General features: G+C 41.2%; 1 protein-coding gene across 1 annotated transcript in view; it reads right to left on the minus strand.

The window, feature by feature from the left end:
- The window catches only part of LOC126966574 (PHD finger protein 12), a 36,218-nt gene that overhangs the window by 8,080 nt on the left and 8,634 nt on the right, over positions 1 to 19,504 (minus strand). Inside the window, exons 6-11 of the mRNA XM_050810708.1 lie at positions 18,463 to 18,537; positions 16,497 to 16,624; positions 15,553 to 15,671; positions 13,135 to 13,328; positions 10,235 to 10,447; positions 3,705 to 3,982 (exon numbers count right to left, since the gene is read on the minus strand). Of these exons, the coding sequence (XP_050666665.1) occupies positions 3,705 to 3,982; positions 10,235 to 10,447; positions 13,135 to 13,328; positions 15,553 to 15,671; positions 16,497 to 16,624; positions 18,463 to 18,537 (1,007 nt within the window). The remainder of the gene's footprint in view (positions 1 to 3,704; positions 3,983 to 10,234; positions 10,448 to 13,134; positions 13,329 to 15,552; positions 15,672 to 16,496; positions 16,625 to 18,462; positions 18,538 to 19,504) is intronic.

Raw genomic sequence — 19,504 nt, forward strand, 5'->3', positions numbered from 1 at the left:
AGGTTTGCATAAGAGGTGTATTAAATTAAATTTTTAGTTATTTGATACTTTTCAGTTTTTGAAGTCGGTTTTTTTAAACGTTGTTTTTTTTTTATTTTTTACGTTTTAGTGTCAGTTAATAATAATATATAATCAGCCTGAATGAAAACTCCAAAAAATGCCGTACACAGAAAACAGTTATGTCATCCAGGTAGACGAAAATTTTCATAAAATGAAAACTAGTGGGCCAAGCTATGTAACTTTTATGAGACCAAATGGCGTCTATTTCACATAAAACAAAAGAAGAATTACGTTAATCAGATCATAAATCTCAGAGTGTACATACATAAAAAAAATACCGATCGAATTGATAAACTCCTCCTTTTTGAAGTCGGTTAAAATAATTCGTGATTGGTAGTTCGCGATAAAATCTGCCAACACCTCGCTCGACACTATTTTACGAAGTAATTTTGGGCTGGGTTGTTTGATTACCCATTGTGTTGGAACACTATTCCCTTAAAGTTTGACATCTTACGAATAACTCTTTTTTTCGGAAAACAGAGTTTTTTTTAATCTACTTCTAAGGCGGGAATAATATAATATACACTCAGCGGCACAATTAACCGCCCACCCTTTTAAAGTGGCAAATTTTGATGTCATCGCAGTTCTAAGTTACTGGGCATAAATAAGTCAAGTGTGAAGGAAATGTAGTGACGAAAAAATTACAAACTACCCACTTTATTTTTTTTTTACGCATAAGTTGTGAATAGGATAAATATCGAACTTCGTCTCATCATCGTTAGTTGCCATACTGCTTACATTGCTTCAGTGGCATTAAAAGTAAACAATTTGAGTTTGTTTTGGTTTCGTAACTTAAAGCTTAAAGTGTTTGGACATCACAAACATGCCATTTGATAATAATTCAGTGGCGAGAGCCGTCGCTCTTATCGACGAAGGGTTTAGTCAGCGTTACGTGGCGCGGAAACTTGGTGTTGCATGTTATGTTTACTGACGAGACAAGAATATGCTTGCACGGTCCTGACGGTCGCCAGCGTGTATACAGACGCAATAATGAAAGGTTTGCACCATGTACTGTTGTGGAAACAGTAGGTTACCAAGGTGGCTCTATCATGATATGGGGCGGCATAACTTACGAAGTACGCACCGACTTGGTTATCTTCGAAAGAGGTGGAACAAATGCTGAGAGGTATGTAACAGAAGTGTTGGAACCTCATGTAATGCCATTTAAAGTAAAGTAAAGTAAAGTATTCATTTATTCTTGACAACACAAAACATTATATACATAGTAAAATTAACAAATTTAAAAATACGGCGTCATGAAAAGGACAACCACTCAGCATTTTCTGGAATTGAAATAAGGATTTGCTCCATTTATTGGCGAAGATTTTTTATTAATGCAGGACAACGCTCGCCCCCACGTTGCTAGAGTTGTTACCGCGTACCTGGATACCGTCGGCATTTGAAAATTAATATGGCCATCCCGGAGCCCAGATTGAAATCCTATAGAACACATATGGGACAATTTAAAAAGACGTGTTCGAAGCCGCACACCAGCTCCAACCACCATAGATGAATTAAAACAATCCGTGATTGAGGAGTGGCAGAACATTCCACAACAACAGATCAAAGATGTCATCGACAGCATGCCAAACCGTTTGATGGAAGTCATGAGGGCTAGAGGTGGAAATACGCACTATTAGAATTCATTTATTCAGCAGATTTTTTATTTTTAAGCCATTTCATCACATTTGTTAATTTACGGTCAAAGAGTTTTTCAGACTTTTTTATAAATAAACGTAATAATTAAAAGCAATATTATCTTTCATTTTACTTCAATATACCTACGTTATAAAATAACAATCAATTAAACCAAAATCGTAAAAAATCAAGGTGGGCGGTTAATTGTGCCGCTGAGTGTATAATAATATATAAAGTATGCCTTTTTCTTGAAGGTCCCTAGGTCGTATCTGTTCGGGAAGACCGCTGCCGGTACTTGATTCCAAAAAGTGGCTGTGCGCGGCAAGAAATTTCGAACAAAACGCGCGGTTGGGGAATGCCAGACGTCTACGTGATGCGGATGGTACTTTGCACGTAATGTCCGGTGGTGGAATTCAGCCGCTGGAATCAACCCAAACAGCTCCTCTGAGCACTCCCCGTGATAAATGCGGTAGAAGATGCAGAGAGAACCCACATCTTTACGCAATGTTAGAGAATCAAGCCGATCGGAGATGACTCGATCGTCGATGATTCGAGCCGCACTTCGTTGTATGCGGTCAAATGGAAGAAGCCCTGTACTTTCCCCGGGGCGTAAAAAGAATAGGGGAGGCCCATGGGTGTCGTAAGTGGCGACTTAGGGCTTTTTAGAAGTGGGAGAGTCACGTTGCCGTCTTATGACGTCAGCAAAATCGGGCCAGACTCGTACGGGTTAATTACCACACTAGCACAGAATACCGGCGTGAAGTAGCGGCCTAGTGCTGCTATGTTCGCATAGGTTAGTGTCGAGGACCGGTGGCCATCCCTTCCCCCAACAAAATATCTACCAGAGCCGGAGAATCCCTCCCCGAGCACTCTCGCTCGGGCTGCCCTTCGTATTATGGGGTGGGCACAGAACCGCGCATTACCGAGGACAAACGAGGCAGTAACACCACGGCACCCCGCTCCACACTCAACGTGGACTTTTGCAATATCAAGAGAATTCACTCTAATTGAAACGCCGTCCACCACCACCTTGAGACGGCGCAGCCGGCCTTGTGTTTCCTTACGGAGACGCAGATATCTCCCGGATGTGGATAGCCACATGCCGTCCTTATTAGATCTTCTGCTGACTACACATTCCGTAAAGTAATCGCAGTCTACACGCAGCCAGATGATACAGAACAGACATCCTGACGTAAACGCACATGCCAGCCCGTGGTATAAAGGAGTGTTCCAAATTATACCCCGGGTATGAAAGGTAAGATGAATAAGCCAGGGAGGATATCTGTGTCTCGGTTAAAAAGAGCAGGGCCAAGACTCCAGGTGAAAGTGGACGGCATTAAATTTGAGCGAAGGCCCCTGATGTTGCAAAAGTCCACAGCGAGTGTGGAGGAGGGTGGTTTAAGCCTCCTGCTCTGTTTGCCCCGAGTCAGCGCAGATTTGTCCCCTCCAGAATACGCGGGGCAGCCTGGGCAACCACTATTAGGTTCAGGCCCTAATTGTGGACGCCCAGGGACGGATTCTCCAGGGCTGCATAGCCTGGTACCGTCCTGGAGTAGTCTATTTTTAGTCCGTGCTGCCATTTGTATTTGGGAGGGGGGGTGTAGGCCTCCGGATACCCCACTCACCGGATGAAACACAGCGGAATAGCCGCTATTTCACGCCGGTTTCGAGTGGGGGAGTGGTATTTCCCCGGGCGTGCCGGCCCAATGCGGTTGTGTCCGTGAGGACCCAACATGGCACTACCACTCCTAAACCTACCAACCTATTGTGTTTGATTAATCTAGTAATCAATTATTCCAATAATCTTAGTGCGCAATGAATTGGGGGCTCTCGCGGGCAATGAAAATTGCTGAGGACTATCACAAGTGGACGCTAATGCATCGCCCACGGATCGTCCCGGAGACACCGCACAAGGAAGTTCATTCCACAGCTTGTATGCGGACTGGTTCCATTCTGCCGAGCGCTAGCCAATCGCGATAGTGTGTTGTACAGTGTAGTGTAGTCACCCAGTCTGCGTGGTCGCGTGTGAGCTGTAGAGCGCGGTGAAGGCGGCGGAGGCGGGCGCGAGTGCGGGCGCGAGTGCGGGCGCCTCGTGCGGCGTGGTGTCGGGCGCGCCCCACACGAGCGCCGCGATCCGCTCGCGGTCCTCGCGCGCCAGCAGCGACGACGGGCGCGCGCCGCCCCGCAGGCCGGCCGCGGCGACGGACGCCCGCACTGACTGCGATATCTCGTTACAATCGGCGGTGTGCGCCCACCCACCTACCATTCGCTCGCCGGCCGCCACCTGGATAGGGCAAGGGATACTTGAGCAATTTTTCGTCGTCTCGTGAAAATATACCTGTAGTCGTAACTATTTTATCAATTTATCATATTATTTATTTTTAAGTAGTTAAATCTATATTTTTCCTCCTCTTTAATGTGTTAATTATAAATAATAAATGTAAGCTGTACTTATATAAATATATATATATTTCCCCTGTACTTTCCCCGGGGCGTAAAAAGAATAGGGGAGTCCCAGGCCCATGTGTGGCGTAAGAGGGGACTAAGGGCTTTTTAGAAGTGGGAGAGTCACGCAGCCGTCTTATGACGTCAGCATAATCGGGCCAGACTCGTTCGGGTTAATTACCACACTCGCACAGAATACCGGCGTGAAGTAGCGGCCCAGTGCCGCTATGTTTCGCATAGGTTAGTGTCAAGGACCGGAGGCCACTTCCGTGGTCACTTGGAAGAGAAGGACAAACTGGCCTCTAAAAAGCTTGGTGTACTCAGTAAGGCGAGACAGTACTTCACTAAAAGCCACCGCCTGCAACTTTATAAGGCGCAAATTCGGCCTCACATGGAGTACTGTTCTCACCTCTGGGCGGGTGCTCCCCAGTACCAGCTTCTTCCATTTGACCGCATACAACGAAGAGCGGCTCGAATCATCGACGATCAAGTCATCTCCGATCGGCTTGATTATCTAGCATTGCATAGAGATGTGGGTTCTCTCTGCATCTTCTACCGCATTTATCACGGGCAGTGCTCAGAGGAGCTGTTCGGGTTGATTCCAGCGGCCGAATTCCACCATCGGACATTACGTGCAAAGTACCATCCGCATCACGTATACGTCTGGCAATCCACAACCGCGCGTTTTGTTCGAAATTTCTTGCCTCGCACAGCCACTTTGTGGAATTAACTACCGGCAGCGGTCTTCCCGAACAGATACGACTTAGGGACCTTCAAGAAAAAAGCATACTCCCACCTTAAAGGCCGGCAACGCATTTCTTGACACACCTGTTGTTGCGGATGTCCATGGGCGGTTGCCGCATCTCTCCCCATCCCGTGAGCCTCTTGCCCTCTCATATTAAAAAAAAAAAAAGGTACCGGCTCTACCAGAGCCGGAGAAACCCTCCCCGAGCACTCTCACTCGGGCACAGAACCGCACATGACCGAGGACAAACGAGGCAGTAACACCACGGCACCCCGCTTCACGCTCAACGTGGACTTTTGCAATATCAGGGGAATTCACTCCAATTTAAACGCCGCCCACCACCACCTTGAGACGGCGCAGCCGGCCTTGTGTTTCGCCTTGTGTTTCCTTGCAGAGACGCAGATATCTCGACCTAGCGATACGTCATATTTAACGCCCCGGGTACAAAGTTGAGCATAATTTTTTGCCTCATGCCGGGGTATATGTGTACGTGAGGGAGGATATCTGCTGTCGCAGTCTCGGCAATTTTGAGGGTAGGGACCTGTCTACTCTCTGGCTGCGCGTAGATTTAGAGGACCATGTCCGCATCTATGTGTGTGTCTACAGGTCCCATAGTGGTAACGCAGAAACCGATCAACTCATGGGCTGCGTTCAAGCGGCAACTGACGACGTGCTTGCACAGATTCTCTCCGCTGTGATTTCAACGGACACAATGCCGAATAGCTTGGATCACGCACCACAGACTACGCATGGCGATCTGTGCATAATTTTGCATTGGCGTATGGTCTGTCCCAATTGGTTGAGTCGTCAACGCGGCTACTGGATGTGGATAGCCACATGCCGTCCTTATTAGATCTTCTGCTGACTACACATTCCGATGGTTATCAGGTCTTTGTCGACGCCCCTCTCGGAACGTCCGACCATTGCCTGGCCAGGAGTGTAGTGCCTATCCGACGCCAACGTCACAGACCACCAGCGACCCGCCGCGTTTGGCACTACATCCTACCCTTGGGGCAAGGTTTGTTTCCATTCTGATGATCCTAGTGCCTGCGCCGTTGCAGTAGCCGATGTGATACTACAGGGCATGGATATTTTAATACCAAGATCTGTAGTACCGACCGGTGGCAGATCACAGCCCTGGTTCGATGCGTCAGTTAAAGCAGCATCCGACTGCAAAAAACAGGCGTATCGAACTTGGGTTCTGGATTGGATCTTAAGAGGAAATATAACCGTGCCTCCATATTTTTTAAGCGGCAAATCGCCTGTGCGAAATCGAAGCACGTCGTCAAAATCGGCGAGCAGCTTTCCAGTTACCCGACCGGAACACGCAAGTTCTGGTCGTTGTCGAAAGCTGCTCTTGGTAACTTCAACCTGCCGTCCCTGCCGCCGTTGCACATGAGAAATGACACCCTGGCCCATACGGCAAAAGAGAAAGCTGATCTCCTTTGCGCTCTTTTTGCCTCCAACTCGACTCTTGACGACAACGGAAAAACACCGCCGACCATCCCGCGGTGGCAGAGCTCTATGCCTGAAGTAGAGTTCAGACAGAAAACTGTTAGGCGAGCTCTGTTTTCGTTGGACGTCAGGAAGTCGAGTACGGCTTTCGCCATGGTCGGTCGGCAGGAGATCTTCTGGTATACCTGACACATATATGGGCGGCGGCTATTGAAAGCAAGGCGGAAGGCCTGGCAGTTAGCCTGGATATAGCGAAGGCCTTTGATCGTGTATGGCACAAGGCTCCTCTCACACACGATCCTCTCAAAACTTCCATCATTTTTGCTTCCCGAGAGCTTGTGCAAGTGGACCTCCAGCTTCCACACTGGGCGTAGCATACAGGTCGTTGTCGACGGATATTGCTCGAACTCGAAGCCCGTGAATGCTGGAGTGCCCCAAGGCTGTGTGCTATCTCCTACGCTGTTACTTCTGCATATCAATGATATGTTGGACACCTCCAATATACATAGCTATGCAGACCACAGCACTGGTGATGCCGTATACACGAGCTATGCAGGTCTCTCTCGGGAAATCGTCGACCAGTGCCGGGAGAAACTTGTGTCTTGTATCGAGTCCTCTCTCGAAAAGGTCGCGGAATGGGGTAAATTGAACCTTGTCCAATTTAACCCCCAGAAGACTCAAGTTTGCGCGTTTACCACTAAAAAAAACCCCATCTGTCGTATCACCGCTCTTCGACAACACTTCCCTTAAAACCTCGCCTAGTATCGGAATACCGGGTCTCGAAATCTCGAGCGATTGCCAATTTCGTGGCCATCTGGAGGGCAAAGCCAATGGCTTCGAAGAAGCTCGGCGTCATCAATAGAGCACGGCAATACTTCAAGCCGGCCCACATTCTAGCGCTCTACAAAGCGCAGGTCCAGCCACAAATGGAGTATTGCTGTCATCTCTGGTCTGGCGCACCCCAGTATCAGCTCGATCAATTTGACCGCGTCCATTCCAGAGAAGGTTTAAAAGGTGAATAAACATGAAAAAGCTCAGAATTAAATAAAAACAATAATTTCATTATTGCTTTGATGTTTCCCCCGTCGCGTCGTTCAGAAATCAAATTGAAAGAATAGTTTAAAATTATTTCCAATTTTCTCAGGAGGTAAAAAATAAACTTAATTTTAGCTCTATCAGATTATTTTTATATAAATTGATAAAATATGGCGATATGATAAATATGGGTGAAGATATCTTCACTTAATATAAAGTTACTAAAGATCTTTATAAGTACTACGTGTTTTGTCATGTGTTTATGCGGACGAAGTCGCGGGTATCTACTAGTATTGTATAAAATAGAAAAATACGAAACATGTTTGGGCGAGTGTCTCCTTCTGGAAGTGAACACAGCATGCTTTTAAATGTGTTCTAGATTATATATAAATCTAAAAACATTAACTTTAGCTAGATGAACACAATTCAACCCCACAGTCCCAAGCCAATAATCCGCTTTTTCTAGCAGAAGTCTTCTGAACCTAGGGACTGACGGATTGAATATGTCTACCTTCTGACAGACTTCATTATACAGAGAACAAATGCGATATAAACGAGAATGTTGACCATAATTTGTGCGTGTTGAGGGTAGACTGAACGTTTTCCTATTAATAATATGGCTGCAATGCCTTGGGACAGCCAAGGTAATTTTACTTTATAATAGAGGACTCTCTATGTGGCCATGAATCAGTTAGTGTAAAAAGACAAGGTCTGACACTTTCCTACGCTGTACAAGAGACGTCATGCCAAAATGCACAAGTCTAGACGACAAAGATTACTTGAACATGAGAGATGATATAAGAATTTCGACTGCACCCGTTCTAACCTCTTAATATGAACTTTGTAAGAAAGGTTCCACACCGGACTGCAATACTCTTAAAGACTACTCACGTAGCTGTGAAAAAGTATCTTCGACACATCAGGGTCGTTGAAAAATTTAGTTTGTCTAATCACAAAACCTGAAAAACGAGATGCCTTTTTGGAAATGTAGTCAATGTGCTCTCTAAAATCTAATTTTGTGTCAACCATGACGCCTAAATCCCGCATTATACAAACTTCTGTTAGTGGACACGCATTTATGAAGTCAGTAAGTAGTGAAGAATTTCGTTTTCGAGAAAAGTTTAAGTAAAAACATTTTGAAGAATTTAAAACCATCCTATTACTAACACACCAGTCGCAGATCGTATCAAGATCACTTTGTAATATGATCGTATCTTCTGTAGATTTAATTGCACGATAATTTTTTCACAAAGACCAAGAAAAAATGGGGCCCTAAATGGGAGCCCTGTGGAACCCTTGATGGCATGGCTCTTGAAATTGACTTAAAGCCACGGATCTTTACAATCTGGGAACGATTCTGCAAATAGGATTCGCACCACCGCAGTAAAGAGCCACATATTCCTGCGTGACCAAGTTTTTCTATGAGCAGTACGTGGTCAACCACATCGAAGGCTTTTGATAAATCAGTGTAAATAGCATGCAATTCGTGACCATCTGTGAAAGCTTGAGTAATGTCACTAACAAAATCCACAAGATTCGATGTAGTTGAGCTACCAGGTAGAAATCCATGCTGTTGGGGTATCAGCAAGGGTTTAAGGTGGAAAAAAATATTTTTCTGAACGAGTAATTCAAACAGCTTTCCGATAGCAGACAAAATTGAGATGGGCCAGTAGTTAGTAATATCTCCAGGATCTTGTGAATTGGACTGATGTGCGCAACCTTCCATCTTGAGGGAAAAGTTCCACATAGTAAAGACTTATTGAAAATGATTCGTAGCGGCTCAGCCAATTTTGTGCCACAGCCCTTTAAGAAACTAGGAGGTATAGAATCTGGACCAGTACCTTTATTTGCATCTAGGCTTTTGAGCGCTGATATGACATCTGAGTCTGTGATACGACATAAACTAAGTGACATGTGGTATTCGACGATTTTATTGTGTTTAGTTCTTGGGTTTGGGTCATGGTGGAGTGAAAGTATTCTGAAAAAAAAATTGGCAATCTGCTGGCCACCTTGAACGCTTTGATCTAAGTAAGTCAGTTCATCCGGTATTTCGCTGCTATTTGATCGTAGACATTTTATGAAAGACCAAAAGTATTTAGGATACGTCTTGATAAAATTTTTGGCTTCTGATTTCAACCTATTTATATCAGTCGTTAGGATTTTGTCACCCTCGCGGAGTAACCTATATTATGTAAACTGATCCATTGGATTGCCATACATCTTAAATCTACGATGGTACTTTGCCTTTTACGTCAAACTCTGGATCAACGATCGACTGAACCAAAATGGGAAATTGCTTCGACCTTTCGTACTCATTGGAAAATTCTTATTAATGATGGATGTAAGTATGTCATAGAAAACATCTACTGTCTCATCGACTGTTAAACTAGGATCGAGTGTTTCCTCCCAGTTAATGTTATCTAACTGGTTTCTAATGATGTCATATTTAGCTTTGCTAAAATTAGGCCTGGGTGTCTTTTTAATTTTTGGGGGCCTCAATGTTGCACCCACAATATTAACGGAAATACCTAGTACCGGGTGATGCGTCTCCAAATCCACTTGTGGGAAACCCTGGGTCACTGATACAAGTTTCGCGGTGAGTTTGAAATAACTAGATCTAAGAATCTGCGATTTAAGTTTGGTATTGCACACATTTGGTGGAGATCGTTGAAAGAAAGAGAATCGATAAGCAAGGCGTCTGTGTCATCTGTCAGAGAGCATAAGTTTCAGTCTGTACAGTTAGACCAGTGGAGGTACGGCCTATTAAAATCACCTACTAAAAGAAGTATAGATTATTTTGACATTTTGTGTTGTATAAACCATAACCAACGTGGGGCGTTGTTAGTTCACAATCACCTCGTTAAGCCTCTGCCAGGCCAAAACCTTGATCAATCTTTCGTCAAGTTTATCCAACTTCTTCTCCACGACGTCAAGCAACGCTTCCACTCCCACATCCGACTTGAGGCGCAGCTTCTCCCCCACCTTCGCCTCCTTCTTAGCCTTGCGATGTTTAACACGCAGCATTTCGGCATCTTCCGTCTCAAACGACTTTTCTTCGGATTTCAACTCCTGAAACATTTTTTTTTAATAAACAAATCACATTTTATAAAAACAAAGCCGAAATATGGAACATGCCACAAATTACGCCTACTAACGCTATATTCATACATTGCCGCATTTGCTCCCAGTTGTTTAAAATACCCTTGGTTAAAAAGCAGCAATGTAAAACATTTATTCAGTTCAGGTTTGACTCGGACAGTGACAGTTGACACACGACAAAGGAGAAAAGTGTGCTAACATTGTCTTTAAGCACACTTTTAAATTTATTATTTATTTATTAAAGATCAAAAAAGTTTGTTCTCCTTTAAAAACAAACTGAAATCTTTTCTATTAGAAAAACAAAAGTGTTCAGAGTCATAAAATCAAAAATAAACAGCATGAATAAATAAAATAAAAATCAAAATATGTCCTATTTAATAAAATTAAAATAAATATATTTTTAAACTCGCTTTCCATTTCAATCTTTTAGTTTCTTTTCTTTTTCTACTATTTTTGGATGGTCACTTTTAAGACCTATAACAAAAGGAACCGTGTTGTCTACAGCTACTGTCAACAGGTCGACTTGGTAGGTACCTACTGAAAATCAGTGTTGGAAATCATTTCCAAAAATACTGAGTGGGTGTCCTTTTCATGACGCCGTATTTTTTATTTGTTAATTTAACTATGTATATATGTTTTGTGATGTCATGAATAAATGCATACTTTACTTTACTTTACTTTTGCCGTTCTGCTATCAGACTGCGAATGATGTCTTTAGTATCAATAATAATCTGAAACTGTCCCAATCTAGCCGATAAGTCATTCTTATCGCCTTATGTTGGGACGCGTCATTTGCAATTATACAAACTTCTACCGCTGGTAAGCTATTATACATCGTCCCATTGAGAGCGTGTACGGATAACGTGAGTTAACGTCGATAAGTTTATTGGAACAGAAAAGTCAACGATAGTTGCGATTTGTATCTCAAGTAAGGGATACACTGAATATTGGGAACGTCCGTAAATAAAAAAACATAAACCTCAAGTAATGTGCTTTTTTTGGCTTGGAATACAGGTCAGTCCTGTCATGTTAAATACAATAAGTTTCGATACAATATATTCAGCTTATTAGCGTTAAACTGAACAGATTTTATTGTCAGACAAGACACAATATACATACAAGTTTAATATCTTGTTTGAGCTATAGTTCTACCTTATGTACTGCTAACAAAGGTATACAAGGGTAAGAGAGGGTGAGTGGCGTACGTGGGGGGAACACTGTATCGTGTGACGCCGACCAGTTAGAGACTCCTTTGCACAGGATGCCAGCTAGATTATTCACAACGGCGCCCATTTCTGCCGTGAAGCAGTAATATGTAGGCATTATTGTTTCGGGTCCTAGCTAGTGAAATTACTGGGCAAATGAGACTTAGGCTGAGGGCTTAACATCTTATGTCTCAGGGTGACGAGCGCAATAAAAGGCATTTAAATTCTCAAAATTGATTCCATCAAAAAGAATTCTAAAGGAATCAATTTTGAGAAAATAAATGCCTTTTATGCCTTTTATTGTAGTGCCGCTCAGAGTTTTTGGGTTTTTTAAGAATCCTGAGCGACACTGCATTGTAATGGGTAGGGTGTATCAATTACCATCAGTTGAACGACCTGCTTGTCTCGTCCCGTATCGTCATAAAAAAAAATAGTTCGGTTCCTGACTCACATTGCCGGGCCGTTCCGGCTTAGGGTCGGCGCAAGCACCGGCTGGTACGCGATTACGAGGGGAGCGTCTTAGAACAGGAGGACGGGCGGGTATATCGGTTCGCACTATAATATTGTTTTTGTTGCAAATAAATATATTTTCAAATTCAAATAAATCTTTATTCGCTGTAAAACTTTATAAGTGCAAGTCAGGATGAAGTACAGAAGTTACAATAGCATTCAAATGAGTGTAACAATATTCATTACGGCTTCCATGCCATCCAACGCAAAAGAACCGCGTCATTGCTGAAGAGGTTGCATCATTCTGCAAACCATTGCTAGTCATTACGATGCGCCAATTATAAAGGCACTAGCTGACCCGGCAAACGTTGTTTTGACATATAAAGTATAATTCACGCGATAGTTTTATAAGTAATAAAATATTGCCTATATTATAATAGCCTGTACATCATTTTGTTCTATTGTCAATAGTTTTTGCAGCGCACGCAAAAATAGGTTTTCGATTTTACACCTTGTGTTACAAAATAGCAATTTTATTACGGATCCCTAATTTTGAAAAAAAAAAACATAGCCTATAGCCTTCCTCGATAAATGGACTACCCAACACTGAAAGAATCATTCAAATCGGACCAGTAGTACCAGAGATTAGCGCGTTCAAACAAACAAACAAACAAACAAACACTGCAGCTTTATAATATTAAGTATAGATTTATGCGGCTTCATGTGCCTGTTTAGTTATAATTATACTGACATAATTTATTAAGGACATTTTACTAACAATAATTATGATGGGTTTTTTTTCAGAAATAAATTATTATTATTATTAACAATTAATTTAGAAACTTTAATCCCAACTATCTCTATCATTCAAATAATTTTTCACATTATAATAGGCACATTTTACTATATAGATGTTAATTAATTTTTACGATACATATTTTTCTTTTTTTATTAATTACGGTTTTTTTATTTTTTATTTCTAATTTCTACATTAATAGTTACCTTTTGATCACCTTCGCCAATAGTGTTCAGATCATTGTCGGCATCCTGCTTGCTGGCTCCCACCAGCACTGGTTTCTCTAGAGGACAGTTCCCATAAGTGTTCATAGGACACTCCAGATTAACGCATATCTTGTGCTTCTGCTCTGATGACTCTTCCTCTTCTGTTTTGCTGTCCTCAGCTCCATTGTTGGCAACTGATAATTAGTAATAAGGTAATAATTTTACATTTTTTAAATGTCTATCCAACTGTTCAAGGAATCGGTAACGTGACGTTTGTGTGAAAAAGGAAAATTGGTATTTCTTCTAATTGTTTATGCTTTGTATCCGTGGAAGGCCGAAGGCGCAGTTAATACGCATATTGTTTTAATAAGATGTTAAACGACCCCTATAGCCCAGTGGTGACCCTGCCTACTGAGCTAGAGGTCCCGGGTTCGAATCCCGTAAGCTGCAAACATTTATATGATGAATGTGAATGTTTGTTTCTGAGTCATGAATGTTTATAATTATATATGTATTTTTAAGTTAGTATATTGTAATAAATATATCGTTGTCTTGTACCTATCGTACAGGCTATGCATAGTTTGGGGCAAGATAATTTACGTAAAAGTGTGTCAATATTATATTGTGATAATACTACAATCCACTCATATTTACAAACTATCTTATTAATATAAACTCAATGTAATGTTAGTCCATGTTAAAAATTACTTCTCCCTATCATATTTATTCTGTAACGGCAAAAGTAAGATAAAGACAAAAAGTTTTAAACTTGGAGTAACTTTACTTCGCGTTTATTAATAACACAGCATGTGTTTATCTAATTTGAAATAGAATGCCATTGACTAATTGAAAAGAGTGGCCGTTGAGTTTCTTGTATGTTTATCTCACGATCTCAACTTTTTACGAACATAATATGGTAGATTCGGTAATATAAAAGAAAATATTTCTTTTCTTTTCTATAGTGACGATTCAAAAGAGATTAATTTAATTAGCTTTTTGAATTAAGTTTATTTAACTTTTACTTTAATTATACGTATTCGCATAAGGTAAGAACGCAATAGTAATTGGAACATCCACTATGCCGGCGCCTTTAGATACCATATTTTGAATATCCTATATCTATATAGTAATTCATAGTTTACTACATAGACTTAAAATATATAAGCATACAGAAAAACAGAGAGAACATCTCTAACGGAGATACAGCAACATAGAAAAGGAAAGCAATTGTAACTGTTGCCGATTTTGATTGACAAGTCGTAACAGTCAGCCACTCTTGGAATTAGCCCCCTATTATTTTGAATGTTGAACCATTAGCTAAAGCAAACCTTAGACAAATCAAAATTATCGAGCAGTCAGATCGTCTCGTCTATACATGTTTACTACATGTCGTAATTACTAGCCTGTTCAATTCAAATTCAAATTCAAATATTTTTATTCAAAATAGGATTTATAATCACTTATTGAACGTCAAAATCATTTAGTATTCAAAACCAAACGGCTAGTATTTTCTTTGATTAACACGAGTGTTATACATTTAAATAAAACACTTTGTAAAAGGATTAAAACGCGTGTAAATGTTATTTTGTTTTACATTAGATTTTTGCGTATAAGTTACATTGAAGATTGGCAGTCGCAAAATCCCTGAGTCCCACTGAAAACGAGATCCGGAAAGGTATTGAAACGTCGGGTTGACTAAAATAATAATAAAAAAGTCACTTTTACGCAAAAATCTAACGTAAAAACACAACACATAAGTTACAATTACCCGTGTTTAAATCATTTAAAAAGTGTTTTATTTAAATCCGACGGCTGTTCACCTCAGTTGGAAGACTGCAGTGTTTGTATTGCGAAGATTTAGAAGCTACTAGGTGATAAGGTTGATGCAAGATACTCGTCTACTAAGCAGACCTTTTAAAAACTGTAGGCGCTTTATATGAATGTACCCATGTCGTATCCTCCTGCATTCACCACCACAATGAAGCACATTCCACAGCTTGGATGTACGTGGGAAAAGTTCCTTGAAAATCGCACTGTGGAGGAATCGCATCGCCACACATCCAGATGGTGGGGATGATATCTTAACTTGTGGCGTGTCGTGCGAAGGTGGAATTCGGCGGCAGGAAACCTTTACCGCGTCCACACGATGGGCGTTATTAGAAGTTGATTCCTTAGACGCGTGGTCACAAAATGCTTAATAAATCTGAGGACGAGTTTTCGCACAAACGCCATAATAATGCAAGAACTTGGCAAGAATATTTGGGCATATATCAAGGCAAGGTTAGCTGATCTCCCGTGCTCCAGAAAAAGTGATACCGCATACAGATCTGCTGACCCAACACAGAATATCTGAGCCCAAGAAGAATGTTGCCGATTCACTTCAAGCAGAGTAAGAATTGTGTAATAAAATGTAATTACCGTTCCTGCAGCGCACGTGTTCGCGACGCGACGGCTGCAGCGGCGGAGGTTTACGGTAGTGAAGCTGAACCGAGCGAGGGACAACCACGCGACCCCACCGGGACCGCGATCTGCCCACACTGAACAAGCAAATCTAACTTCAATAACAATTGAATGAATGACCCATTTTCAAAACCGAGATGAAATCGGTCGAGCCGTTCAAAAGTTATAAATGGTTTACATACATCCATACATACACACACAGACGTACGGACACCACCGCGGGAATAGTTAGGGAACCTTCCTACGACCCTAAAACGTCCAGATCTAGATAAAGTTGGATTAAAAAAAACTCAATTTTCGAAAAATGGGGTAACCACTAACTGCCCGAATTTTCGAAAATTTTCAATTTTTTTAGCGGGATGTTAAAAAAATATTAAACAGACAAATCTATAAGGAAACACCATCAACCCAAACAATTCATTCATTCAACTTAGATAAATACTGTTCTGTGGTACCAACCAAAAATTAGTAGTAGTAGTATTAGTAGGCTTTAGATTTAGTTACGGAGTCCAATTTCATCTTCAAAACCACATAAACACTGTTGTACTAGTTATATCTATTAACCAGTGGGAGGCTCCTTTGCACAGGATGCCGGCTAGATCATGGGCACCACAACGGCGCCTATCTCTACCGTGAAGCAGTAATGTGTAAGCATTACCGTGCTTCGGTCTGAAGGGCGCCGCAACTAGTGAAATTACAGGGCAAATGAAATCTTACACCTTATGTCTCAAGGTGACGAGCGCAATTGTAGTGCCGCTCAGAGGTTTTGGGTTTTTCAAGAATCCTGAGCGGGCACTGCATTGTAATGGGCAGGTCGTATTAATTACCATCAGCTGTCCCTTATTGTTATAAAAAAAAGCTGTTATTCTAATTATTAGAAGGAATAATCAAACAGAACATACCGATACTTTTGGTGTCTGGCCCGTGTAATAAAGTCGATCTTAATAGCTTGCTGGTCGACGGGCATGCTGAACTTGTCCCAAAGTGCAACTCTCTCCGTAGCTGATGCGGATTTAACTAGCTTCCAATCCTGTGTACGTTGTAATATAATAAATTTTTAATTACCATAAAAAGTATCTATAACAATTACCCCCTTATTCATAATGGTCCGCTAACTTAAAACAGCCGCTAAGGAGTGTTTTTTCTCATTCTGACTTAGGTCAATAGAAGAAGACAGAGTGAGGATAAGCAATGTTTTAAGTTAGCAGACTGTTATGAATACGGGGGTTAGACTATATCTAAACTGATTTTATTATTATATTATTTTGACCTGATACCTGCCGCTGTATTCCACCTTCGCATGACACGCAACAAAATAGGATATCATCCCCACCATCTGGATGTGTGGCGTCCCCCACTGTGCGGTTTTCAAGGAACTTTCTACCACGTACGACCAAGCTGTGGAATGAGCTTCCTTGTGCGGTGTTTCCAGGACAATACGACATGCGTACCTTCAAATAAAGCGTTTACGCTTTTATGGGGTCGGCAACGCACTTGTGATTCCTCTGGCATTGCAGGAGATGTGGGCGGCGGTGACCAACATCAGGTGACGCGTCCGCACGTTTGTTCTCTCTTTCAAAGGTAAAAAAAAAATAATACACACAACATCACACGATGTCATTCCTCATAGCATAACAGTAGAATTTCCTGAAAATGTATATAGGATGGTGCTAACGGGCAATTGGCTTACTTGGTGGAAAGCAAAGAAAACCAACCACCCACAGACATCGGCAAAGTGAGAGATCAACAGATGTGTTATCAGACTTTGAGATAGATGTATGTTACAGACTTAGAGGTCCCTAAGCCATATTGGTTTGGTAAAACATCAGCCGAGAAATGGCTCCACAAAGTGGCTATGTGAGGCAAAAACTTTGTGGTGAAACGCGCTGTTGTGGAACTTCAACATGATGCCTGTGGAAATTCACTGATAAATTCTAAAACCTAATTACTAGATTGACATAACATAATAGCTCTAGCGTTAAGCATACTGTCCGCGCCATACCTTACTCCTTAAATCCATCCTTCGCACACCTAAGCCTTATCCGTCTACACGACCTAGTTCATCTAGTGGAAGGCATGCCAGACAATAGCATGCAGTGCATGGCCATGAAAAGTTCGTCATTGACACCACGCGAGTGAACACACCGCCAGTCTTTCTGCGTTGACACACGGAGAAGACGCGCCTAATTATTTGTTCGCTACCTACTGAATATACCTACCGCACCGCGAGTGAATTACGCCGCGATAATTCGACAATACAGTGCGTACCGTGCTCCAAGATACAGTCCACAGCAACACCGCTTGCAAGAGGAGAACAAACGAATACCAGGTAGGTCGTTCCTTTCATTTGCCTCTCCTATCCATCACGTGGTATTTTGCCACACCCCCGAGCACGAGCATACATTTATGGTACATAAAATAGCATACAGATACTGTCACTTGAAAGGCCAGCAACGCATCTCATGACTTTTGAGGTCAATTTATCAGTTTCAGCGTATAAATCTAATGCACCAAGAGAAGATGTTTCCACACTCTAGACAATAACTGCTACTCTGCTTTCCGAGCCAAGCTCCTAATCATGGAATAGAATATCCTACTAATATATCATTATATATTCATTTATATGATAATCTTCCTTTAAACAGCTACTGCCTACAATTTATTAAAGAAATTCACTATATTTTTATAAATTATCGTTTATTTTAGAAAATTATTTTTTTTAATTCACAACAAAACTGTGCTTTAGAACTGTGAAATATCAAATTCTTAATATGATTTACATGAAACAATTATCACTATGAGGAAGTGAATCAAGAATTCTGACAGGGAAACGAATATAGCAATAAAATAAAAATGTCTTCAACTTACAATGAAATTTTCCACATGATTTGGACACATCCAGCGACCAGTCGGCAAAGCTGTCAATGGTGGGTCCAAACAGTCCTGGAAAGAGGAATTTAATAACAGTTTGTACAGATTATATTTAATTCATGTAGAAGGGCGTGGTAATTTAAACACACAATTTTTATAACCACTGCATTTGAGTAGAGTGTAAACTTAGAGTTCACAATAATTCACGGTTGCTACGGAACTCTTAATGGACGAGTCCGACTCGCACTTGGCCACTTTTTTAATATAATAATAATAATTTTTTATTTACGAAAAACTGCCACCAAATTTTTTACAAGTACAATAGATATGAACAATTAACACAAGAAAATGTTAAAAAACAATAAAGAAAGAGATATTAAGATAACTAGAATGATAACAAACGAGGCAGCAGCGCGATTCGCAAAAAGGAAAGTTCTCAGCAAACGTTAGGACGTATTTTCCTAACACTGATATTATGAACTTCCTATATTTTTTTTCCGTGCAAGCTATTATGGCAGTAATGTGTGAAAAAATAATTATAATATTTAAATATTTATCGTATCCTATATCTAACAAACAAAGCTCAGAACTTAATAAATTTATAAATCTGAAAAGAAAATATATATCACGTAGTGATGACACGGATACACGCATTAACGTACATCCCCACTAGCTACACAAAAAAAATATATATAAAAAATGCATGAGTAATTTAATATTATATAGATAAAATATATCCATTATGGTACCCATCCTCACTACAATCGATGTATTTAATTTAGTTTTTGCTCTTGCAATAATAGCTTTTTGTAGTTATTCTTAAAAGATTCCTTTAAGTGCAAATTTCGAAGTGGTGGTGGCAGGTTATTCCAACACGTAGTGGCTGCGTAGCGAAAGCTACCACGAAATGCGGATGTGTGGTAGATAGGTATATTTAAAGAGTCGTGGGAACGCGGGTCTTATGTGGAATGTTAGCATCACTTCTCCATTTTAACTTTTTAAATAGATAAATAGGGATTTCGTTCTTTATTATACCGAA

Source organism: Leptidea sinapis, chromosome 1 (genome assembly GCF_905404315.1).
Source record: "Leptidea sinapis chromosome 1, ilLepSina1.1, whole genome shotgun sequence".
Taxonomy (NCBI): Eukaryota; Metazoa; Arthropoda; class Insecta; order Lepidoptera; family Pieridae; genus Leptidea; species Leptidea sinapis.